The sequence below is a fragment of the Corythoichthys intestinalis genome, chromosome 13 (assembly GCF_030265065.1).
Source record: "Corythoichthys intestinalis isolate RoL2023-P3 chromosome 13, ASM3026506v1, whole genome shotgun sequence".
NCBI lineage: Eukaryota > Metazoa > Chordata > Actinopteri > Syngnathiformes > Syngnathidae > Corythoichthys > Corythoichthys intestinalis.
The window spans coordinates 11,881,298-11,907,649 of record NC_080407.1 but is presented as its reverse complement, the minus strand read 5'-3'; the positions used below and the strand labels follow the sequence as shown (position 1 = coordinate 11,907,649).

At 42.7% G+C, this 26,352-nt stretch overlaps 2 protein-coding genes across 10 annotated transcripts in view; both read left to right on the top strand.

Annotated features, from left to right (window-relative positions):
• Window positions 1-15,423, top strand: part of sema3aa (sema domain, immunoglobulin domain (Ig), short basic domain, secreted, (semaphorin) 3Aa) — a 186,759-nt gene extending 171,336 nt beyond the window's left edge. Inside the window, exons 10-16 of one of the 3 annotated variants that reach the window (XM_057853602.1) lie at window positions 1,414-1,633; window positions 1,711-1,802; window positions 1,878-1,919; window positions 5,904-6,061; window positions 9,881-9,948; window positions 10,017-10,171; window positions 13,543-15,423. In XM_057853602.1, coding sequence (XP_057709585.1) covers window positions 1,414-1,633; window positions 1,711-1,802; window positions 1,878-1,919; window positions 5,904-6,061; window positions 9,881-9,948; window positions 10,017-10,171; window positions 13,543-14,178 — 1,371 coding nt within the window. In that variant the 3' untranslated portion in view covers window positions 14,179-15,423. The remainder of the gene's footprint in view (window positions 1-1,413; window positions 1,634-1,710; window positions 1,803-1,877; window positions 1,920-5,903; window positions 6,062-9,880; window positions 9,949-10,016; window positions 10,172-13,542) is intronic. The other 2 variants (XM_057853600.1, XM_057853601.1) reach the window with 2 other exon arrangements.
• Window positions 15,424-15,829: 406 nt separating this feature from the next.
• pcloa (piccolo presynaptic cytomatrix protein a) overlaps window positions 15,830-26,352 on the top strand; it is a 51,782-nt gene continuing 41,259 nt past the window's right edge. For 4 of the 7 annotated variants that reach the window (XM_057855183.1, XM_057855184.1, XM_057855182.1 and 1 more), the window contains exons 1-3: window positions 21,553-22,021; window positions 23,247-24,267; window positions 24,345-25,334. In XM_057855183.1, the coding sequence (XP_057711166.1) occupies window positions 21,807-22,021; window positions 23,247-24,267; window positions 24,345-25,334 (2,226 nt within the window). In that variant the 5' untranslated portion in view covers window positions 21,553-21,806. Of the gene's footprint in view, window positions 16,047-18,078; window positions 18,165-18,251; window positions 18,338-18,589; window positions 18,739-21,551; window positions 22,022-23,246; window positions 24,268-24,344; window positions 25,335-26,352 lie in introns of those variants that run through there. The other 3 variants (XM_057855188.1, XM_057855187.1, XM_057855185.1) reach the window with 2 other exon arrangements.

The following is a 26,352-nucleotide window of genomic DNA, read 5'->3' as shown; positions in this document are numbered from 1 at the left end:
AAAAATCCATCTTTATGAGACAGGCGGCGATGAGGGAAAAGTTTACCCAACAGCGTCATCTTTCAGTTAGTTATGTGTAAATGAATTGTTACTTTGCTATCAAAACTCTATTTGTCTTGTTGGTTGTTATTTTGTAAAAGGAAAACATTATGCAGATGTTTGGGATGTAACTAAAGCAAAAAATAGCTGTTTTAAAGTCAAAGTTATGTTTGAAATGTATGCTTTTACAAAAAGCTCAATTTCTCTGTTTTTTCATCAGAAATTGGAATATTGCTCAAACTAAGCTATTTTCTAATGCTGATTTCTAAAGAAAAAGATATGTACTACCTTTATTCCCCCTGCTGAAAGAAAAGAGTCTAATCTTTCTTTTGGTGGGTTCCATGTTTATATAGCAATAGAACCACATTTTCTGTGGGCCTTGCAAAATCAGTCAAAATCCAGTAAAACGGCCAGGAACGAAAGGGGTTGCACCGGTGAAAATGGCTGGGAGTGAATTAGTTAATATCTAAACCACTGGCAACAAAAGTGAGTACATCCCTTTAAAAAAACGTACATCCCTAAATGTCCAAATTGAGTACTGCTTGTCATTTTCCTTCCAAAATGTCATGTGACTCGTTACAGGAGTGCTGTCAGCATTGCTGCAGAGATTGAAGCGGTGGGAGGTCAGCCTGTTAGTGCTCAGACCATACGCCGCACTCTACATCAAATTGGTGAGCATGGCTGTCACCCCAGGAGGAAGCCTCTTCTGAAGACGGTACACAAGAAAGCTCGCAAACAGTTTGCTAAAGACATGTCAACAAAGCACTTGATTTACTGGAACCATGTCCTATGGTCTGGGGAGACGGGCGGGCTTTCTTGTGTACCGTCTTCAGAAGAGGCTTCCTCCTGGGGTGAAAGCCATGCACACCAATTTGATGTAGAGTGCGGCGTATGGTCTTAGCACTAACAGGCTGACCCCCCCAACTCGTCAATCTCCGAGCAATGCTGACAGCACTCCTGTAACGAGTCAAATGACATTTTGGAGGGAAAATGACAAGCAGTACTCAATTTGGACATTTAGGGATGTAGTTTCTAAGTGGTGTACTCACTTTTGTTGCCATGGGTTTAGATATTAATGGCTATATTTTGAGTATTTCTTCAGGGGAAAATAAATCAACTCTATTATATAAGCTGCACACAGACTACTTTTCATTGTGTCAAAGTGTCATTTTGTCAGTGTTGTCCCATGAAAAGATATATATAATAATAAATAATAATTTTTTAAAAATATGTATTATTTAATTTAAATAATAATAATTAAAAATAATAAATATCTGCAGAAATGCAAGGGGCGTACTCACTTTTGTGATACACAGTACACAAGAATCCTGTCTAGCCTGATTTCCACCATACTCAGATGTCTTTCCTTGTCAGTGCCCCAGCAAAACGTTCGGTGGCTTCGACTCCACCAAAGACCTCCCTGACGACGTGATCACGTTCGCACGGGGCCACCCGGCCATGTACAACCCGGTGCACCCTATCGGCGGGCGCCCCATCATGGTGCGCACCGACGTAGACTACCAGTTTTCGCAGCTGGTGGTGGACCGCGTGGAGGCCGAGGACGGCCAGTACGATGTCATGTTCATCGGCACGGGTGAGAGCATTCGACCGCGAGTGAACACACAGCCATGAAAAACATCCCCAGGGTGTTCATAATGTTTTTCCTTGCAGATGTGGGCACTGTGCTCAAGGTGGTGACCATCCCAAGGGAGAGTTGGCATGACCTAGAGGAGGTGGTTTTGGAGGAAATGACTGTCTTCAGGGTAAGATTTAAAAATAAGTTGTAATTACGAAGCAGTGCAAATGACATGATTCAATGTATGTATTGTTTTTTTTAGGAGCCAACCACTATCACCGCAATGGAGCTGTCAACCAAGCAGGTTAGTTACACAGTAAGCTCAGATGTATTGAATTTCTTGTTGCGCAGCAAAAAGCCAAACTCCTTCTGAAAGTATCATGCATAAATTCCCTCAGAGGCACTTCAATTATGGTAAAGGCTGACTACTACTACTGACTACTCCGTTTCACCAAACGACATGAAATTGGGTGGACGTGTCTATCATAACAGGACGCGTGAAAATGACTCAAGGACCCGTGGCCCATATGGAAAAGGAAGTTGTTTATTTTGCTTAGAGGCAGCCATTCTGAACATGAATTCCATTAAACAGGAGGCTATGGGGGAAAAAAACAGCCTTCGTCACCAGTTTCACCGATCGGTATGAAATTGCGTTGGCGTGTCAATCAAAACAAGACGGATGGAAATATTGCAAGGATACATGCCAGAATGTAAACAGGAAGTTGGCCATCTTGGGTTGAATCAACAAATCCAAGCCAAGTTGATGAAAAGGAGCGTGGAAAGTTTTGGTCAAGGTCCCATGCATAAAGTTTAACGGAAAGTCAGCCATTATTGTTAGAAGCAGCCATTCCATGGCTATAACACACATCTACAGTGGTATGAAAAAGAATCTGAACTGATGTAAAAACAGTGTCTGCTTTAACTAAAACCATCCAAACATTTGTAGGTTCTCATTTTTAATGAGCGTAGTATGAAAACAATGAGAGAAGGGGGAAAATAAGTGAACCATCACCTTTGATATTTTGTGGCCACCCCCTTTGGCAGCAATAACTTCAACCAGACGCTTCCTGGAGCTGCAGATCAGTCTGGCACATTGATCAGGACTAATCTTGGCCCATTCTTCTTTGCAAAACTGCTGTAGTTCAGTCAGATTCCTGGGATGTGTGGCATGAATCGCTGTCTTTAGGTCATGCCACAGCATCTCAATGGGGTTCAAGTCTGGACTTTGACTTGGCTACTCCAGAACGTGTATTTTGTTCTTCTGAAACCCTTCTGAAGTTGATCTACTTCTGTTTTTTGGATCGAAGCATCCATCCTCTTTTTAGCTTCAAGCGTCTGACAGACGGCCTCAGGTTTTCCTGCATGATTGCAAGTTGTCCAGGCCCCGAGGTAGCAAAACAGCCCCAAATCATGATGCTCCCTCCACCATGCTTCACGGTGGGATGAGGTGTTAATGTTGGTGAGCTATTTTTTTCTCCACACATGACGTTGTGTGTTACTCCCAAACAATTCAACTTTTGCAAAACCTTCTCTGGAATGTCCAGACATTAAACAAGCAATTTTTTTTTAGACAGCAGTGGCTTCCTGTGTGGAATCCTCCCATGAACACCATTCTTGGCGATTGTTTTACATATAGTTGATGTGTGCACAGAGATATTGGACTGTGCCAGTGATTTCTGTAAGTGTTTAGCAGACACTCTAGGATTCTTTTTTACCTCTCTGAGTATTCTGCGCTGAACTCTTGGCGCCATCTTTGGGAGAGGAGCAACAGTGCCAAACTCTCTCCATTTGTAGACAACTTCTCTGACTGTCAACTGATGAACATCTAGACTTTTAGAGATGGTTTTCAGATTTTAATGATGATAGCATGCAAACAAATACAGAATGGGGGGGGGGGGAATAAGCATGTGAACCTTCTGCCTAAGGAGATTTAAAATGCAATTGAAACCAATTTTCATAAAACACACACCTGCTAAGAATTGTCTTGATGAGTAGCATTGTCTGAAGAGCATCATGGCTCGGTCAAAAGAGCTGTCTGAAGACCTGTTGATTTGAAGCTGGGAGAGGATACAAAACCATCTCTAAAAGTCTGGATGTTCATCAATCGACAGTCAGAGAAGTTCTCTACAAATGGAGAGAGTTTGGCACTGTTGCTTCACTCCCAAAGAGTGGCCGTCAACCAAAGATGATGCCAAGAGCTCAACGCAGAATACTCAGAGAGGTAAAAAAGAACCCTAGCGTGTCTGCTAAAGACTTACAGAAATCACTGGCACAGTCCAATATCTCTGTGCACACATCAACTGTATGTAAAACTATGGCCAAGAATGGCATTCATTGGAGGACTCCACAGAGGAAGCCACTGCTGTCTAAAAAAAACAATGTTGCTCGTTTAACGTTTAAAAGGCACTTGAACACTCCACAGACGTTATGGCAAAATATTTTGTGGACTAATGAAACCAACGTTGAATTTTTTGCGGTAACGCATAATGTGATGTGTGGAGGAAAAATGGAAAAGCTCAGCAACATCAACACCTCCGTCCACCGTGAAGCATGGTAGAGAGAGTATCATGATTTGGGGTTGTTTTGCTACCTCAGGGCCTGGACAACTTGCAATCATTAATGGAAGAAACAATTCAAAAGTTTATCAGGATGATTTGCAGGAAAACCTGAGGCCGTCTGTAGCCACGTTTACATGGGGCCAAATATTCCAATTGCAATCGGTTTAGATGTTCAAACCGAATAAATGTGTTTCATATAAACACCTCATTTGGAATGAACAGGCCCAAACCGAATGGAATTTCATTCCGTTTCACAGGGGTGGAATATTCCTTTTCCCAAACCGATTAGAAGTAAAATTATATCACGTAAACAGGGAAGCGGAATGGTGTCTGGTTGCGTTCTTTCTGCACATGTTCCGTACTGACGTGGTGACGTCACTTGGTGACGTAAGTAACGTCACTTGCAACATGGCTTCCAAGCACACGCACAGCGCACCTAATTGGAGTCCGGGCGGAAAGTTTATATCCATGAATCCCTCCACCGGCCCACACAACTTTTTAAATGAACGGCGTGTCCTTCTGAAGTTTTGTTTCCACTCGAAAAGTTAAAACAGCAGCTGATCTGACGATCGATCTCCATGTTTTGCAACGTGACGCTTTGTTTTGATTAATCTGCGCATGTCAGACGGCAGTTGTCAAACGTCCTTTCGGAATAAAGGCAGACACATGTAAACGCTGGATCGGAATAGATGAAGTGACATGTAAACAGCTGATCTGAAATTTCCATTCGGAATTATTTGAATCGGTATGAATAAAAGTCAGCATGTAAACGTGGCTTGTAAGACAGTTAAAGCTAAAAAGAGGAAATGCTGCAACAAGACAATGATCCAAAACACAGATGTAAATTAACCTCAGAATGGTTTCAGAAGAACAAAATACACGTTCTTGAGTGGCCAAGTCAAAGTCCAGACTTGAACCCCATTAAAATGCCAGATATCCCAGGAATCTGACTGAACTACAGCAGTTTTGCAGAGAAGAATGGGCCAAGATTAGTCCTGATTAATCTGCCAGAGGTTTCTGCAGCTACAGGAAGCGTCTGGTTGAAGGTATAGCTGCCAAAGGCAGGCCAAAAAATATTAAATGCAATGGTTTACTTACTTATTTTTCCCCCTTCTGTCATTTTTTGCACACTGAGAGGGGAGGGGAGTGGGGAGGGAATGGACGAGCACATTTAGCAAGTAAAAAAGAGGCAAATATAACTCTGAACATAATGAAAATAATTCACTTAATAATGGTAGGGTCAATTGTATCCTTACAACATATGGGGACAATTTGAGCATCCTAAAAAGTTGGCATTATTATGTCTCTACCATCCCTATACAAACCTATTTAGTGTTATCCTGCAAGTTATCGCACCTTTAAATGGATGTAAAAGATCCGAGCTGGACATAAATGGCGCGAGTGACATCATTTGCCAAATGACACTTAATGACATCTGTCTTAAGCAATCAGTAATGCCCAGGATAGTGTCATGTCATAATTATGACGGTCTCATGACAGTCTTATGATGCCGCTTTCAAATAACGTGTTACCTATTAACCCGAATAAATCAACGAATAAGCCGCACTGGACTATAAACGGCAGGATTCAAAATTAAGGATAAAAGTAGTGGCTTATAGTCCCAATATAACGGTAGTTCGAATGAGATACAATCTGATTTTTTTTCCTGAAATTTGAACTAGAAATACATTTAAAATATTCAATTATTTTTGGCACCCTTCTCCCTACAGCAACAACTGTACCTGGGCTCATCACTGGGCGTGTCGCAAATGTCCCTTCACCGCTGCGAGGTGTACGGGAAGGCCTGCGCCGAGTGCTGCCTTGCCCGAGACCCGTACTGCGCCTGGGATGGCACTGAATGTTCCAGATACTTCCCCACCGCCAAGAGGTAAAAGACCACTTTCCCGCAGCACACCTAAAACACAGCCAGGACATCTTGGTTCTTGCAATTAGGTGTCAGCATCGGCGGAGTTTGACTTTTGGGGCAGGGCACAACATGTTGTTGACCCCGAAATGCAGTGTCAGCAATAAAATTAACTTACAAGAATATTTATAATAACAAGTTGACATCGAGCGTTTTTTGTTTCCAATTATTCTTGAGGGGAATTTTAAATCAGATTGATTAGGCAATACTTTTCGCCAAGATAGTCATCCATTGAATATGGTACGCCCGCCGGTGTCGTGCCAATGTAGTTACCCCAGTCAAAAATTGTATCCCCTGGGCGGAGCCATATGTAAGTAGATTTGTTGACTTGATTATTCAATCAAAATATATATTTTCAACCCCAAAAAAAGTCGCTTCAATCAAAAAAAAAGTGTTTGAATGCAAAAATAAATTTGAAACTCAAAATGCACGCGAAAGCGATTTTTCTTAGATTTTTTTTTTTGTTTTGTTTGTTTTTGATTGAAGCAACTTTTTTTGAAGTAATGATGATTTGTGTTTAGGCCACATTTTTGCTAGGACATTTTTGTCATTATTCAATCAAAGTAAGTTGCTGCAAAAAAAAGAAAAAAATTGATGATGGTAAAAGTTTTTGAATGCGAAAAAATATTTGAGATTGAAAAATTTGCGTTTGATCACTTAATTTTTCATCAAAAAAGTTTGCTTTGATTGAAGCAATCCTTTTTGTGTTTGGCCCATATTATGGGTAGGGAATTTGTGTCTAAATCATTTAATCCCTAAAAAAGTTGCTTCAATCAAAAAAAAAAAAAAAAAAATTTCAACCAAAGAAAAAAAAATCATTTGAAAAAAAAAAAATTTTATATATATATTTTCCGTCTAAGTTGTCACATGATCTGTTCGAAAAATAATTTTGACCCATTATAAAAATAGATATTTTTTTTCATTTCATTCATTTTTGTTGCAGTTTTATTGCTTTACAACCATAAGCGGATTTTAAGGGGGGGGGGGGCAGGCCCACCATGGTGGCCAAAAAGTGTCATTGCATGAAATTGACCTACCTATATATATATATATAAAAGTTGTAAAGCAATAAAACTGCAACAAAAATGAATGAAATGAACAAAAAAAATATCATTTTATAATGGGAGCAACATTATTTTTCGAACAGGTCATGTGACTAGCACCTTAGAAGGTCATTTGCTTTGCATATAATTTCCCCCCAACCCAAAAAAAAAAATTAGGGGAGGGCAATTTTATTTTTCAAATGATTTTTGGCTTTGATTGAAAATATCTTATTTTTTTGATTGAAGCAACTTTTTTTGGGGATTGAATGATTTCTACACAAATGTCCTACCCATAATATGGCTAAAACACAAAATGGATTGTTTCAATCAAAGAAAACTTTTTCAATGAAAAATTAAGTGTTCAAATGCACATTTTTCAATCAAATATTTTTTTCGCGTTCAAAAACGTTTTCTATGATTGAATTGTTTTGTTTTGTTTTAGGATTAAAGTGATTTTTCTGTTTTTTAAGCAACCTATTTTTTTATTGAATAAAAAAGACAAAAACGTCTTTGCCAAAATGTTGCCCAAACACAAATCAACATTACTTCAATCAAAAAAGTTGATTCAATCAAAAAAACAATAGCTTTCACATGCATTTTTTAGTTTCAAATTTATTTTTGCATTCAAACACATTTTTTTTCTTTTTTTTTTTTTTTTTTATTGAAGCAACTTTTTTATTTTTGTAAATATATATTTTGATTGAAGGACCTTTTTTTTTTTTATTTATTTATTTATTTTTTTATTGGTGCAACTTTTTTTTTAATTGAACAATAAAGACACAAATCTACCTCAATATGGCTCCACCCAGGGGATACAATTTTTGACTGGGGTAACTACATTGGCACGACACCAGCAGGCGTACCATATTCAACGGATGACGATCTTGGTGAAAAGTATTGCCTAAGCAGCCTGATTTAGAATTCCCCTCAAGAATGATGGGAAACAAAAAACGCTTATTGTCAACTTATTATTATAAATATTCTTGTAAGTTAATTTTATTGCTGACACTGCGTTTCGGGGTCATCAACATGTTGTGCCCCCTTGCCCCAAAAGTCAGACTCCGCCTATTACTTTTATATACAGTTGTGGTCAAAAGTTTACATCCACTTGTGAAGAACATAATGTCATGGCTCTCTTGAGTTTCCAGTTATTTCTACAACTCTGATTTTTCTCTGATAGAGTGATTGGAACAGATACTTCTTTGTCACAAAAAACATTCATGAAGTTTGGTTCTTTTATGACTTTATTATGGGTGAACAGAAAAAAGTGATCAGATCTGCTGGGTCAAAGGTTGAAGAATTTGAAGGTAATCCTCCTTCTTCATTATCCCATTTACTCTCTGTAAAGCACCAGTTCCATTGGAAGCAAAACAGCCCCACAGCAGAATACTACCACCACCGTGCTTGACGGTAGGCATGGTGTACTTGGGGTTAAAGGCCTCACCTTTTTTCCTCCAAACATATTGCTGGGCATTGTGGCCAAACAGCCCGATTTTTGTTTCGTCTGACCACAGAACTTTCCTCCAGAAGGTCTTATCTGCGTCCATGTGATCAGCAGCAAACTTCAGTCGAGCCTCAAGGTGCCGCTTTTGGAGCAAGGGTTTCCTTCTTGCACGGCAGCCTCTCAGTCCATGGAGATGCAAAACACGCTTGACTGTGGACATTGTCACCTGTGTTCCAGCAGCTTCTAATTTTTGGCAGATCTGCTTTTTGGTGATTCTCGGTTGAATCTTCACCCTCCTGACCAATTTTCTCTCGGCAGCAGGTGATAGCTTGCGTTTTCTTCCTGATCGTGGCAGTGACAAAACAGTGCCATGCACTTTATACTTACAAACAATTGTTTGCACTGTTGCTCTTGGGACCTGCAGCTCCTTTGAAATGGCTCCAAGTGACTTTCCTGACTTGTTCAAGTCAATGATTCGCTTTTTCAAATCCATGTATGTATATTTTTGACCCAGCAGATTTGATCACTTTTTCTGTTAACCCATAATAAAGTCATAAAAGAACCAAACTTCATAAATGTTTTTTGTGACAAAGAAGTATCTGTTCCAATCACTCTATCGGAGAAAAATCAGAGTTGTAGAAATAACTGGAAACTCAAGAGAGCCATGACATTATGTTCTTCACAAGTGTATGTAAACTTTTGACCACAACTGTATATAGGAGCGTCAATTACATCCATTGACACTTTTTGGCCATCGGCCTGGCCCCCCTTAAAATCCGCTTACGGGTGTCAGTCAGTACACTTCACAGGAGCATCCTGACATTCTTCTGCGCTACACATTTACTGCAATGAGAAGCAGATGGGGTGATTCTCGAGGTACCGCCCATTAAATATTCTCCTTTACATGTCCCTTTCAAGCCCTGGAAACACACAAACGCTTTTGAGTCTAATAACGATTCCCATGAGGGAACGCAGTTGTATCCCTATTTCTGAGCAGCTCTCGCTTTATATCCCTCACCTTTGGCTCACCTCCCTTTCCAGCTTTTTACGAGAGGAATAGGAACCGTGCGGTAAAAGCTCGACGATGACATTTCTCGCTATTGTCGTTAAAAAAGGCGACTTTCATGGAAATGGCTCATCAGAGGCCGCTGGAGGTTTACGGTGATTAAATTCAGCCCCCATTTCACACAAGTAGTTTAGCAGTGGAGAAAGGAAATGACTTTTTCATTGCTAGGAGTAACATTGCCCCCTAGAGGCTGAATGGCAGCAGTACTGACTTGTTTTATTTCTTTGCAGGCGCACCAGACGGCAGGACATCCGGAATGGAGACCCGCTTTCCCAGTGTTCGGACCTTCAGCATCACGGTTTGTTCCAAAAAACAAAACAAAACCACTTGATTGTTTCTCCTGGTCTAAGATGAAATGCTCTTCAGATGATATCGACGGGCAAGTTGGCGGTGGCGTGGTGGAGGACCGTACGGTGTACGGCGTGGAGAACAGCAGCATGTTCTTGGAGTGCAGCCCCAAGTCTCAACGGGCACTTGTCTACTGGCAACTGCAGACGCCGGGTGCCGAACGCAAGCAGGAGGTGGGCGCTGCCAGGTTTTATGTTGTCTACAGTTCCTGAGAAAAGTCTTGTCGATTATCCATTTTGTAGAAACAATTGCTTATAACCTGACTTTTTAATTATTCATTTGGTTTCAGAAATGGCTCATATGAAAGCTCCATGATGTTGAATGTACAAAAATATATTTGTTTTCCTGAAAAAAATTGATCATTTAAGGAAGACATAAAGGTCAAATTTTGGCAAGACAAAAGTTTTGTCGCCTGCAGAAAGTAGTGTGAAAATTGAACAAAAAATGTACTTCATTTACAAAAATATGCTACATCACATAAGTGATTAAGTAGTGGTGCTGTGACATCATAAGTGAATTAAGTAGTGGTGCTGTGAGATCCAAATTTAACATTTTGTATGACCTCCATGGGCTTGAAGGACTGCATCCATGCGGTTCGGCAAGGATTCATACAATTTATTGATGAAGTCATCAGGAACATCAAATAAAACAGTCTTGCATGCCTCCCAGAGTTCATCAACATTCTTGGGTTTCGTCTTCCATGCTTCCTCTTTCATCCAGTTCATGTCTGGTGACTGGGCTGGCCAGTCCTAGATGATCTTTATCTTCTTTGCCTTGAGGAACTTTGAGGTAGAGATTGAAGTATGCAATGATGCACCATCCTGCTGCAGAATTTGTCCCTTTTTATGTTTAGGAATGTAAGAGGCAGCTAAGATTTGTTGATATTTCAGACTATTTATGTTGCCTTCCACCCTGCAGATCTCTCGCACACCACATACTGGATGTAACCCCAGAACATGAGTTTGCCACCACCAAACTTCACTGTATTCTGAGTGAATCTCAGAACCACGCGGGCTCCAGTAGGTCTCCTTCAATATTGCGGCGACTGTGGTGTAATTCAATGGAAGATTCATCTGAAAAATCCACCTTTTGCCACAAAACAGTGAAGTTTGGTGGTGGCAAAATCATGGTCTGGGGTTACATCCAGTATGTTGCCTTCGACCCTGCAGATCTCTCGCACACCCCTACTGGATGTAACCCCAGACCATGATTTTGCCACCACCAAACTTCACTATTTTCTGAGTGAATCTCGAATCCATGCGGGCTCCAGTAGGTCTCCTGCAATATTGCGGCGACTGTGGTGTAATTCAATGGAAGATTCATCTGAAAAATCCACCTTTTGCCACAAAACAGTGAAGTTTGGTGGTGGCAAAATCATGGTCTGGGGTTACATCCAGTATGTTGCCTTCGACCCTGCAGATCTCTCGCACACCCCTACTGGATGTAACCCAAGACCATGATTTTGCCACCACCAAACTTCACTATTTTCTGAGTGAATCTCGAATCCATGCGGGCTCCAGTAGGTCTCCTGCAATATTGCGGCGACTGTGGTGTAATTCAATGGAAGATTCATCTGAAAAATCCACCTTTTGCCACAAAACAGTGAAGTTTGGTGGTGGCAAAATCATGGTCTGGGGTTACATCCAGTATGTTGCCTTCGACCCTGCAGATCTCTCGCACACCCCTACTGGATGTAACCCCAGACCATGATTTTGCCACCACCAAATTTCACTGTTTTCTGAGTAAACCTCGAATCCATGCGGGCTCCAGTAGGTCTCCTGCAATATTTGCGGCGAATGTGGTGTAATTCAATGAAAGATTCATCTGAAAAATCCACCTTTTGCCACAAAACAGTGAAGTTTGGTGGTGGCAAAATCATGGTCTGGGGTTACATCCAGTATGGGCGTGTGCGAGATATCTGCAGGGTGGAAGGCAACATAAATAGTCTGAAATATCAACAAACCTTAGCTGCCTCTTACATTACTAACCATAAACAGAGCAGATTCTGCAGCAGGATGATGCTCCATCGCATATTTCAATCTCTACCTCAAAGTTCCTCAAGGCAAAGAAGATCAAGATCCTCCAGGACTGGCCAGCCCAGTCACCAGACATGAACATCATTGAGCATGTCTGGGGTAGGATGAAAGACGAAGCATGGAAGACGAAACCCAAGAATGTTGATGAACTCTGGGAGGCATGCAAGACTGCTTTCTTTGATGTTCCTGATGACCAGTGTTGTTAATCTTACTGAAAAAAAGTAATTAATTATAGTTACAAATTACTTCTCCCAAAAAGTAATTGCGTCAGTAACTCAATTACCTGAATGTAAGAGTAATTAGTTACTTGGCAAAGTAATTGGTGATAATTTAAAAAATTATTATTAATTAAAAAAAAAAAAAAAACATTGGCCACACTATGTGAATTTTTTTGTGAAGGTTTTTGGTACAATTGGCCCGAGCCCAATTCTTTACCCTAATTTACCCTTTACCCTGAATCAACTGTTAAAAGTTGTTAAAATTGCTCCCATTATTGCATTAGTTCCCTTCTCTCTACTTTCGACATATGAAAGTTTTAAAACTGTTTCATCATTTAAAGATATATTCAAGTCAAGATTTTGCCGATTTAGAAGTATTTTAGATAAAAAAAAAAGTTACCCAGGTTCGCTAGAAAGGTTCTCTACAACAGAGCCGTCCTAAAATGTCTACTGCTTTAAGATGGCGGCTGTTTACAAACGCATCTTGTGCGGTGTCTGTCATTTTGCATCTAGTTATATCTATATACAATATATGTGATATCTACCATGTCTACCATATCTACCATAAAATGCGGGCGTAGTTTGTAGGCTATCGGCTACAACATGTATTATTGGAGCTACCTAGCATCGCGTTTGCTCGGCGTCACAACTTTCTTGCCTCCTCCGCACTCCTGCTCTGCTCTGTCGTCTCGGTGAGTCAGTCTCCCTCAGACTTTTCGACCACTACAATAACGCATAGTAACGCATGCCTTTCCGTCCTCGGTAACGGTAACGGCGTTGCCAAGATGAGAAAAGTAATTAATTAGATTACCCACTACTGAAAAAAATAACGCCGTTATTAACAACAATGCTGATGACTTCATCAATAAATTGTATGAATCCTTGCCAAAGCCCATGGAAGTCATACAAAATATTAAATTCGGATCTCCCAGCACCACTACTTAATACGCTTGTGTTATATACATATTTTTGTATTTGAAGAACATTTTTTTGTTCAATTTTCACACTACTTTCTGTAGGCGACAAAACCTTTGTCTTGCCAAAATTTGACCTTTATGTCTTCATTAAATGATCAATCTTTTTTCTGTGAAAAAAATATGTTTTTGTACATTCAACATCATTTGGGAGGGTCTTAGCTTTCATATGAGACATTTCTGAAACCAATTAAATAATTAAAAGTCAAGTTATTAGCAATTGTTTCTACAAAATGGATAAGCGACAAAACTTTTGTCAGGGACTGTATTTTTCTTTCATGAAGTGGTCTCATTGCTCCCGTGCGGTCTTCCTCAGATCAAGATGGACGAGCGGGTTCTTCGGACCGACCAGGGCCTGCTGATACGAAGTCTGTCTCAGTCCGACACGGGCGTGTACCACTGCCAGGCGGTGGAGCACGGCTTCATCCAGCCTCTACTGCGCCTCAACCTGCAGGTCATCCCGGCATTCAGGCTGGGCGACATCCTGCCAGTGCCGCCCGGGGCGCCCTCTACTGGCAAACAGCGCGTTTGGTACCGGGATTTCCTGTCCCTGCTGGATCACCCGGACCTCAACAGCGTGGAGGAGTTCTGCGACCGCGTTTGGAAGAAGGACCGTAAGCCCAAGAAAGCGAAGGCACCCAACTCCCAGGCGGGCCCGCCGCCCCGGCCCAAAACGTTCGCTCCCAATGCGCAAAAGCTGCAGGCCGTCCCCCCGCAGGGCAAAGCTTGGCTCCCGGAGGGGACGAATCAGAAAAGTCAAGCCAACTTAAGCACGCTAAGCGTCCAGACGCCCAAGAACCAAGCCAAGACACCTAGCGGTCCGAAGGGGCAGGGCGCGGCGGGCACCCGAGCGGGGACCCAGCACACCGCCAAGTGGCGACGCATACAGGACAACAAGAAAGGACGCAACAGGAGAACCCACGAGCTGCAAAGACCCCCAAGAAGCGTTTGAGGGTGGAAAAAAACCACACCAAAAGAAGCACAAAGACGAGCACACACACACATTCTGTAGATTATGTCTCCAATATAGGATTCAGTGACCTCTTCACACACATACACGCACACATCGAGAAATCCACACACGAGCTGTGAATATTAACAGCAGGAAAGCTAAGTGTAAAAACGTGTGAGGACATGGCCGTCGCCACGGATACGGCACTGCGGACAATTGCGACTCCTTGTACATACATGAGCTAGTCCACACTAAAACTGGGGTTGAACGGTTTTAAAACGGCGGACTATTCTGGAATGGAAAAGAAGCGCATCCCCTTTGCAGGACCGGAGCATGTTGTGGCCCACGAAACGAACGCTCGTTTGCCTCAAAACGTCACGTGCGGTGGAAAGCGTCGTGCATGTTGTTGTTCAATAAGCTACTTATTTTCCTGGCTTTCTCTTGTCTTTTTTTTACAACCTAACTGAAACAATTTTGTTTTTTAAACCTCAAACAACAGGACTGTGGTGGTCTCATCATCCCCTCTGTGTAACTTATTACATCTGCAACACACACTTGTTTAGTGTACATAACAACCTCTCTCTGTGTGTATATACCGTAAAAGAAACATCATGTGATTTTTATTTATTGCTCGTTTTGTGAAAGGGTTGCATTTATTTTTTTATACGATGCTATTTTGGCGGGGGCTCGTCAGTAAATTGGGGGGAAACTGCAATTCCTTGGACCAACTGGCTGGAATTGTGACAAGGAACCACTTTCAGGGGGATGCATAGAAATACCCAGCATATATATATATAAATATGAATAAGCCTAGTAAGGATAAGCACAATTTAGTTTGATTTCCATTACTTATTTCTTCCACATCCATGTGCATTATTCATTAAAATGTAAAATGACGCCCCCTCCCCTACTTCCCCTGAAGAAAACCACTTCTAGCTGTGAATTTCTGTAATAGTGCAGACAAATGTCCAGTTAGTCCGAAGAGAAGATGTTCTATTGCATGTGAATGCTACCTAGAGTACGTGCATCTTTTATCTCTTAAATGTTTTTGTGTGAGAGCAACACTTCCCTTCAAATGTCAACATTGAAGGTGTAATGAGCTGGCCAAACCCCCTCTAAAAAAATAAAATAAACTGAGTGTATTTAGTTTTCAGTTTGAACACTGAAAGTGACTGCAGCTGCTGTAACACAATTCTTTATGGCATGCATCCGGTTGTCTAAATAAACATCTCTGTTTCAAATAAAGTGTCTTTTTGCCTCCATTCTGATGCATTTAGTGTGGTTTATGTTCATTTCCATGTGGAAATTTGCATTGATAAACAGAAATTCTGAAAGGGCGAAACGCGATTTGTCACATTGTCGCCCTCCTGTGGCGATTATGAAGAACTACATCCTGTGGGTGCTAAATAGCGGTATACGTGTTTTCATTTGTTTTAAATGTATACCTGTATTATATGTTTAATCGATTAGTTCGTTTATTTACTTGTGTTTATTTTCAAATCGTAAAGTGGCACGGAAAATGAATGAGTAAATATTGCTTGCATTTGTCAATCAGCAGGTAGGAATAAGGAAGTTAACGCTGCGCATGCGCGACTTGGCCCACCTGCAAGTGATCATTTGTTTGGAAATCAAACAACCACGGTTCCTCTGTCATCACTGACATTCTTGTTTGATTTGTGAGGAAACGATTCAAGTGGTGCCATCAGGTGGAGAATGGCACTTCTTGCTGCCATGGCAACCACCCTTGAACGCGGTCTGGTTTAACAGTAAACACAAGACTGTTAAAGCCACATCAGCACTGAGCAATTTTCCTGAAAGGTGAATTCGTCGCAGGTCTCCAGGTCGTTACGTAACGAGGTAACATGCTGGTGAGCTTCCAATATTTTTATTGTACTCCTCATTAGGATCCCTGTGGGTGAGTGGCATCTGCTCTCATGGCAAGCAATGGGGGTGAATGGAAGATGACATTAGATATTTTACTTGAACTGCAAGATCAATACACTGTTGAACATCACATTATTGCTTTTACATACAGTAGCACATTATAGAACCTTATTTTCTTTTAATCTTACATTATAAATTGCTCTACAGTGAAATGAAAATATCTGAACGTTTTGGAATTTCACATTTCTGCGTGAAATCACCATCAAATGTGATCTGATATTTGTCAAAATCACACAGATGAAAAAACTCTTTGCTTTAACTAGATAAAACCACCCAAACATTTATTGGTGTTCTTATTTTAATAAGGAAAGTATGCAAACAATGACAGAAGGGGGAAAACTAAAAAAGGAACCATCACATTTAATATTTTGTGGCCCACCCCTTTGGCAGCAATAACTTCAACCAGACGCTTCCTTTAGCTGCAGATCAGTCTGGCACATCGATCAGGACTAATCTTGGCCCATTTTTCCCGACAAAACTACTGTAGTTCAGTCAGATTCTTGGGATGGCTGGCATGAATCGCTGCCTTTAAGTCATGCCACAGCATCTCAATGGAGTTCAAGTCTGGACTTTGACTTGGCCACTCCAGACCGTGTATTTTGTTCTTCTGAAACCATTCTAAAGTTGATTTACTTCTGTGTTTTGGATCGAAGCATCCATCCTCTTTTTAGCTTCAACTGTCTGGCAGACGGCCTTAGGTTTTCCTTCAAAACATTGCGATAAACTTTTGAATTCATTCTCCTGTTAATGATTGCTATTTGTCCAGACCCTGAGGTAGCAAAACAGCCCCAAATCATGATGCTCTCTCCACCACGCTTCACGATGGGGATGAGGTGTTAATGTTGGTGAGCTGTTCCATTTTTCCTCCACACTTCGTTGTGTGTTACTCCCAAACAATTCAACTATGGTTTTGTCAGCCCACAAAATATGTTGCCACAATTTCTGGGGCGTGTCCAAGTGCCTTTTTGCAAACATTAAACGAGCAACAATGTTTTTTTTTTTTTTAGACGACAATGGCTTCCTCCGTGGAGTCCTCCCATGAACGCCATTCTTGGCCATAGTTTTACATATAGTTGATGTGTGCACAGAGATATTGGACTACGTCACCGATTTCTGTAAATTTTTAGCAGACACTCTAGGGTTCTTTTTTTACCTCTCTTAGTATTCTGCGCTGAACTCTTGGCGTCATCTTTGGTGGACAACTTCTATGAGTGTCAATTTATGAACATCCAGACTTTAGAGATGGTTTTGTATCCTTTCCCAGCTTTGTACAAATAAACAATTCTTGATCTCACGTCTTCAGAAAGCTCTTCTGACTGAGCCATGATACACATCAGACAATGCTTCTCCTCAAGACAATTCTTACCAGGTGTGTGTTTTATAGTGGGCAGGGCAGCTTTAAACCACGCATCAGTGATTGGGCACACACCCGAGTTAAATTGTTTGGTTAAAATTGGTTTCAATTGCTCTTTAAATCTCTTTAGGCCGAGGGTTCACTAATTTTTTCCCCCTCCTGTCATCGTCTACATGCCATCCTCATTAAAATATGAAAACCTATAAATGTTTGGGTGACAGTTTTTTCATGTGTGTGATTTTGACAAAGATCAGATCACATTTGATGGTGGTTTTATGCAGAAATTTGAGAAGTTCCTAAAGGTTGAGATACTTTTTCATACAACTATACATCCAGATCATGTTTTATGTTCCCCAGACAGATTAAATATAGACGACTCAATACACTGTAACTGTAATTGAGCAATATTACCACTAGGTAGTGCAACTACACTCCAGTTGTGCTTCTGCATTGGAATGCATGGGGGTGGGAATTCTGGCTGTCCATTGGTCAACATTCTAGATGTCTCTTCTGAATAGGTTTTTTTTGTGTGTGTGCGTACGTATTTTTGTCCCCAACTCTTGTTCACGTCACTATGTGCGGTCGTGTTTGTGCTTTCGCAGGCGTGTGACTCACCAGCGTCACGTCCCTCATGGGGACCCCGCACCCCCACTCCAACATTATGACGCACCCACAGTGGTAACAACAGGTAGGTGACATTCATAATTCATGAACTTTGAGTCAGGGAGAGAATGCAGGAAGGTGTCATTCACTTTTCACATGTATTTTTGTACAGCATTTTCAATGGGATCAACCAGTCAAATGGCAGCTCATCATCTTCAACAATTGAGTCAACGTGGAGGAGGAAGGGATGATTAGGCGGTGAGCTTTTTTTTTTTGTACATCTCAAGGAAGATTCATGTAACATTACTAAGGTATATGAAGTTGACCCTCGTAAAATAAATGCAGCAAGTGTCCAAGAAACCCGATTAGAAGCACGTGATAGGCCTCAGAGGAGAAAAGAGGATTAGGACACCTCTTAGTACTACTTCCTGTTTGCATCTTTGTCTTCCAGTCACGTGCTTCTGTTGACTTTGGTGTGGAGCTTCCTTCCTAATGTCACTTTATTTATAGGGACAGAAACCGGCGGGCGACGAGGGCGGAATTAGACGCTAATCGGGATGAGCGAGGCTCAGCGAGAATGTAACAGGGATCGCTTGCACGTCCTACCGAGAGACGCCTCACGGATACCGACACGGATGCAACCCTGTAGTGAGCCGCAGGTATGTAACTTAACCATTTGGGTTTTATTGACGTGTTGTTTAAAAACATATGGTTTACAAAAGCTCACATCTGAACTCTTCTGTGTTTTCTTTGTCTCTTTCGGGCTATTCATATTTAATGAACGGCGTGCAGTGTTTGTTATCTGGTTACCAGAGTCATGTTGCATGGATGTACACACAAAGCAGTATGTGAGGATGTTTGTATGCATTTGCATGTATTTAGTCAACCACTAAAAGTGCAAGTTCTCCCACTTGAAAATATTAGAGAGACCTGTAATTGTCAACATGGTCAAACCTCAGCCATGAGAGACAGAATGTGGAAAAAAAAAAACAGAAAATCACATTGTTTGATTTTTAAAGAATTTATTCGCAAATCATGGTGTAAAATATGTGGTCAATACCAAAAGTTCATCTCAATACTTTGTTATGTACCCTTTGTTGGCAATAACGGAGGCCAAACGTTTTCTGTAACTCTTTACACGCTTTTCACACACTGTTGCTGGTATTTTGGCCCATTCCTCCCTGCAGATTTCCTCTAGAGCAGTGATGTTTTGGAGCTGTCGTTGGGCAACACTGACTTTCAACTCCCTCCACAACTTTTCTATGGGGTTGAGATCTGGAGACTGGGTAGGCCACTCCAGGACCTTAAATGCTTCTGACTAAGACACTCCTTTGTTGCCCTGGCTGTGTGTTTGGGATCATTGTCATGCTGAAAGACCCAGCCACGTCTCATCTTCAATCCCCTTGCTGATGGAAGGAGATTTTTTCACTCAAAATCTCACGATACATGGCCCCATGCATTCTTTTCCTTTACAGAGATCAGTCGTCCTGGTCCCTTTACAGAAAAATAGCCCCACAGCATGATGTTTTCACCCCCATGCTTCACAGTGGGCATGGTGTTCTTCAGATGCAATTCAGTATTCTTTTTCCTCCAAACACGAGAACCTGTGTTTCTACCAAAAAGTTCTATTTTGCTTTCATCTGACCATACCACATTCTCCCAGTCCTCTTCTGGATCATCCAAAAGCTCTCTAGCGAACTGCAGACGGGCCTGGACGTGTACTTTCTTCAACAGGGAGACTCGTCTGGCAGTGCAGGATTTGAATCCCTGGCGGCGCATTGTGTTACTGATAGTTGCCTTTGTTACTGGGGTCCCAGCTCTATGTAGGTCATTCACTAGGTCCCCCCGTGTGGTTCTGGGATTTTTGCTCACCGTTCTTATCATTTTGACGCCACAGAGTGAGATCTTGCATGGAGCCCCAGATGGAGGGAGATTATAAGTGGTCTTGTATGTCTTCCATTTCCTAAAAATTGCTCCCACAGTTGATTTCTTTACACCAAGCGTTTTACCTATTGCAGATTCAGTCTTCCCAGCCTGGTGCAGGTCTACAATTTTGTCTCTAGTGTCTTTAGACAGCTCTATGGTCTTGGCCATAGTGTAGTTTGGAGTGTGACTGACTGAGGTTGTGGACAGGTGTCTTTTATACCGATAATGAGTTAAAACAGGTGCCATTAATACAGGTAACGAGTGGAGATTAGACCTCGTTAGAAAAAGTAGTCCTCTTTGACAGCCAGAAATCTTGCTTGTTTGTAGGTGACCAAATACTTATTTTCCAGTCTAATTTGGAAATAAATTCTTTCAAAATCAAACAATGTGATTTTCTGGGTTTTTTTTCTTCTTTTTTTCTTTCTGTCATGGTTGCGGTTTACCCATGTTGACAATTACAGGCCTGTCTAATCTTTTTAAGTGAGAACTTGCACAATTGGTGGTTGACTAAATATTTATTTGCCCCACTGTATACCATCCAGTGTTTATATTAAAACTTGGGTATAAACGCCAACAAAAATGCTTGTACAGCGCTCGTCTCAATTTTTTGCTCAGCCAGCACGGCCTCCTCAAGGGTCACGAAGGTCTTGAGGGTGGTGTGTTGCTTTCATGCGTAGAGGACATGTGTGTCCCGCAGACAAACACACACACACACATTCAGCAAGTAACCGTCGTGTTGCAACACATCCGCTTGACGCTCAGTCGTGCTGACGCGTTGTGTTGTGCCGCTCTGTAATCCTCCGCGGATCTGAAATATGATTTCAACACATTGTTTTATGATTCCTGTCGTCGATTAAAGCGATCTCATTTACAAAGGTGATAGAGAATTTATCACAATTCTTCTGCATGTGTATTTTCATCATCTGAAGCGTTCAGCATTCATTTAGCACCCTGATATTGCCGAAGCAACAAGGCAAGGCGTTGAATTATTATTCATAATATGAGTCATCATCCTCCACAGCTACTGTGTAATATTTCTATGCACTCACTTTTGACATTTTGCTTTATTGCACTTCACTGGCTCTTATTAGGTGATTTCAGCCTTGTGCACACACACTTGAGATTTTCAATTGACTTCACATAAGTATTCGATCGTGTAAGCCGATAGTTGACACACTTAACAAATAATGGCCCTGATTTTAATGCATTTCAACTGGTTATTCCCCTTTAACGACACATTTTGCTCCAATGAAGAATCCAGTTCACCTGTCAAAAATGGCGCATGCGCATGCAGCTCAAGCAGTGTCAAGCTAACAAGTCTCTCCAGGAAAAATGTGAAAGGGAGTAATGTTTTCATTGATAAGTGCGAATCGAGCGCGTTTTTATTGATTGATTATGTGATGTATAATGGCTGTGGAATATGATTTATGTATTTTTTTTACTGTGTAGCCCGCAATTACCCTGTAAAATAAACAATAATGACGTTTAATCGTTATTTTATTGTGGAATATCAAACGGATGTTGTCATTGGAGGCTGTCTTGGGAGAGTGTAAGGAAGACCCCCAATCACGGAGAGCTGGTAGCTGGTGTGTAAAGCTGTAGAGATGCGCGACGTAGCACAGAGCGCACGGCAGTGGAACGACATTTCTCCAATGGAAAGTGGCCATTAAACGGGTGAAGGCAGCCTGAGATGTACCGAGGCCGTTTCCGTTGCGCATTTCGGAGCTAAAACCCGCGGCGCCAGCGGGGCTCGGGTCGCGGAGGCGCATCGATCCAGGACGGACTCGGGAGGGGTCGCATCATGGGGAACGAGGCGAGCCTGGAAGGAGGAGGCGAAGGCCCGCTGCAGGGGCTACCCGAGGGGCTGGCACCCGACGGGGCAGGCGGATTTGTGCGAGTTCCCAGCGGTGTTCCAGTGGATCTGGCGGAACTGAGCGAGGAGCAGCGGAAGCAGCTCACCGACGCGATGTCAAGGGCGCAGGGCAGGCAGCCCGGGGGTTCCTCGGCCGTACGAAGGCAGGGCTTATTTTCACCATTTCTGTTTTTTTGACACACAAAAATCACACGAGTCTAGTGGATGGATGTATTGTGGCTGAGTACGAGTAAAATCACGCCCATTTTCTGTAGTCCACTAGACGTGATCTCATTATTAAAGCCAATTTTCATGGCTCATCATCAGCATCCGTGCACACGAATGCATTAAAACGCCTCCTTATCCTGTATTTGACATGCCTTCGGCTGACTGCGTGTTGTCGTATGTGCTGTGTGTCGCTGCTGCTTTTTCCCCCAGCACAAATTCTCACGCGTAAATACTTGAACAGGGCCGTCAAAAAGGATGCAATCCGGATTGTTTATGTCAGATAAAAGGGGCAGACACACCTCCCGTATTTGTGCCAGATTCTCGAAATGCCTGCTGGGTAAAAAAATAAATACAAATAAAACGGAAGAATAAATACAAGCCACTGTTGTTCTTTTCTCTTTCGATTTGAACGACATATTGCAAACGACAACACAAAATGGTCGCTTGAATCCACGTTTGTGTTGCCAATTACTCTCATCTGCAAATGAGTATAGCCAGATTGGATTTTAATGGTGTGTGGCTAAAGAACAGGAGGAGCTTCTGCTAACAAAATGCATAGAAAATGTCAAAGTATATACAAAAAAATGGCAATTCCTATTACCCTATAGTCATTTAATTGACTCTTATTGATAAATGTTAAAAGTATGTTAGCTCGGAAATGGGGGATGGTCGGAAGTGCATCAATATTAATATGACTAAAAATAGAAGCGGAGTGTTAATGTCACTTCTTTCAGACTTGCTCCTTTTTTTTTTTTTTTTAGAGCGTCCGTCTGGTGGTCCCTGTCCATGGTGCTGAAATCTACCTTGGGTTATTACACTACACCAATGGCAATGTGGCCGATATGTTGCATAATGAATGCTCCGAACAATTTGCTCCTTACACCACGCTGAAATTGGTACCCTCTCGCCTCAGAGCTAACAAAGCTGGCTCTTCATCTCCGTTATGTACACGGTGTCAGTCAGCCGTATTCATCTTCTCGTTAGTGCAAGCCCTCGGCGACAAAAATGCTATACATTCATGTTGACGTGACCGTGAGCTTAATGCATATTGTTATTAGAATAACATTGCTATATTTAACCTGGAGGACGGCTCTGAACAATTTTCTTTGAACTATATAAATTTTTTAAATGAAAAAAATGTTGTTTTTTTTTGTTCCTCAGACCATCGGAATCTGGTGTTCAGCAGCAATCCCGACAGCCAGGGGCCTCAAGGGGCCCGGCAGGCCTCAGTAAGAGTCGCACGGTAGACGCATTTAACCAAAGTCCGCCCGGCAAGTCCGCCGCGGGGCGCAGTCCATCGTCCTTCAATCTTTTCGAGTCCAGATTCCGGCAGGAGCCTAAAGACTCTGAGAGCAAGTCATCCGGCATGTTTGGCTCCAGCTTCCTCAGCGGGGCCAACCCCCTCAGTGCCATGTCATCCATGACGTCCTCCGTGTCCTCCTCCATAACCTCTATGGGTGATTCAGTCAATATTCCGAAGTTTGGTCTGTTTGGGGAAGAGGATGAGGGAGCCACACCTGACTCTACTCAGGGAGGGAAACCACCTGGGAAAAGCCCCCAACAAGGATCAGGTGCAAAAACGCCACAAAAAGGGGAGGCCCTAAAACAAGGCCCTCCTGGACAGGTGCCAAAACCTGGTCAAGGACAACCAAGCCCAGGGCCCAAATCAGCACAGGGACCTACTGGACAGGCTCCCAGGCAAGGTCAGGGGCAGCCAGGACAAGGGCCTCCTGGACAGCAAGGACCAAAACAAGGTCAAGGTCCACCAAGTCAGCAGGGTCCGAGACAAGGTCAAGGACCACCGGGGCATCAGGGGCCCAAACAAGGTCAAGGGCCCACAGGTCAGCAGGGTCCCAGACAAAGTCAAGGACCCTCAAGTCAACAGGCACCAAGGCAGGGGCAACCTGGTCAAGGTGCTAAACAGACACCAAGTGGTCCTGCACAGCAAAAAGAACCTGGCAAGCCTGGACCTAAATCTCAAGGACCACCAGGGCCTGGGGCTCCTCCTGGAAATGCAGCCAAAGGTCAGCAGGGTGCTACGAAGCCGACGGGAGGGCTTTGTCCGCTGTGTAAAACCACCCAGTTAAACACTGGGTCTAAGGACCCGCCAAATTACAGTAACTGCACAGAGTGTAAGAACCAGGTCTGCAGCCTCTGTGGATTTAGTCCTCCAGACTCAGCGGTAAGAACTCGTTATTCTTGTGCAGTAGTAGACATACAGTTATGCATCTCCTAACTAAGCCTTTCTCTAACTTGCAGGGTAAAGAATGGCTGTGTCTGAACTGTCAGATGCAGCGAGCAATGGGAGGCATGGACCCACCTGGCATGACAAAGCCTAAACAAGGCTCAGCCCCTCCTTCGCCACAGAGACAGGCCTCAGGAAAGCCTGGCAAGCTGCTAATCAAGCAGCAAAGCACTAGCGACCAAGGCTTGACGCCGCCTACCACGCCGAGACAGAAGTCACCAGGTGCCAGCTCTCCAGGGCCGCTTTCCCCGGGCTCCTCATTGGGAGGCTCCCCCAAGATCGATCCCAAGACCGGTCGCCCTATTCAGCAGAAGGCCAGCCCTCAGCAGTCGCCGGCTAAGGCCAAACAGGAATCCAGCTTTTTTGGTGGGTTGGGAAGTATCAGTTTTGGAGGCTTGACTGATTCTGCCAAACCAGCCTCTGCTTCCTCACAAGAGTCCGTCACTGGGAAACTGTTTGGCGGATTCGGCGGTTTGATGGACTCGTCCAAGCCTCAACAGCAGGCGGCTCCAAAGCAGGAAGAGTCTGTGGCAGGGAAGCTGTTCAGTGGATTCGGTGGAATATCAGAAGCGGCGAAACCTCCCGCCGGCGCCTCGCAGATGTTCAGCTTTGGCTCATCCCTTTTGAACTCTGCCACTAGCCTCGTCACTGGCGAGGAAGACAAACCGAACGAATCTCCCCCCGGCTCACCGCCGGACTCTCAGGCTGATTCCGGACCCGGTTCCGGTCCTGGCTCTCCGCCTGACTCACCCTTCTCTGAGCCGGGATCTCCCCCTGATTCAGATTCTGCCCCTGACACACCACCGGCCAGAACCAAGAAAACGCCCAAGACCAAATCTGTTGACGGAGAACCTAGCTTGGACAAGAGTAAAGAAAGCTGTCCTCTTTGCAACTCAGAGCTGAATGTGGGGACATCAGAAGTCCCCAACTACAGCCATTGCACCGAGTGTAAGAAGAACGTGTGCAATCTGTGTGGATTCAACCCTACCCCCCACTTAGGAGAGGTAAGAACTACACAAACACTCCCTTTAACACACCTTACCACAGAGTGAGTGAGGCCATATGAAATTTGAGCTTGTTTAAATGGTCCAATTTCTCCATCAAGGAGCACTTGAAGTGCTTAACACTCGACCTTCAGTGGCAATAATGTGTCTGTGTGTATAATGTGGTTTTACATAACAAACCTAACAACTTTGACCTGCTTCTCTTGTATTGCTACATTGAATTCTCCCTCGCCAAGACCAGATGGAACACCATGGCGGAGCATCAGTATGTTGAGGAAACGTAGGCCAAAAAGGGTTTTCGCTTGAGTGCTTTTTGCAGCAAGCAGTCTAAAAGCACACTGAGGTTAGCAGTTTCCTGCATAGCAATCCTTCTCATTGTCTATATCAGTGGTGTCCATGAGGACTGCATACTAATGAACTGAAGGATGCAGAGGCCACTTTTAATGTCCTTCATCTTATCAAATGTGTTAAAAAGCAATCCCATATTGATGATCCAGTTAAATGTGTAAATGTACACCTTACTTCAGTGTTTCCCCCAAGATTTTTTGAAGCTGTGGTGGTGTGCTGCATCGGAGTCGGACTGCCTCACCATGTCGTGCCACGGCAAAATTGCGTCATATTATGACTTTTTTTTTTCCACATTTTGCTTCCCGAAAAGAACTATAACAAAGATCTGTTTGAAATATTTCACGAGCCAGGCTAATGTCGTAGCTCTCAGCTACGGTTCATGTACGTAAAATGCATAGCTGATTACAGTTACATTACGCTACGTAATAATACGACTGTTTTTTTCTCATAGCAATAGTATGACTCACATTTCGTAGTCCTTTTTTCTTTTATTTGGCCTTAATATGTACGACATTAACACAACAATAATAGTACTTCTGTTAATGGACCAATGGCGTAGGTTTGCATAGGGACGTTAGGGACATAACACTAGGAACTTTTCAGAATGCACAAATTGTCCCCACCAAATTTTAAGCAACCTTTTTGCATTATATAATGAGTTCAGTTATAG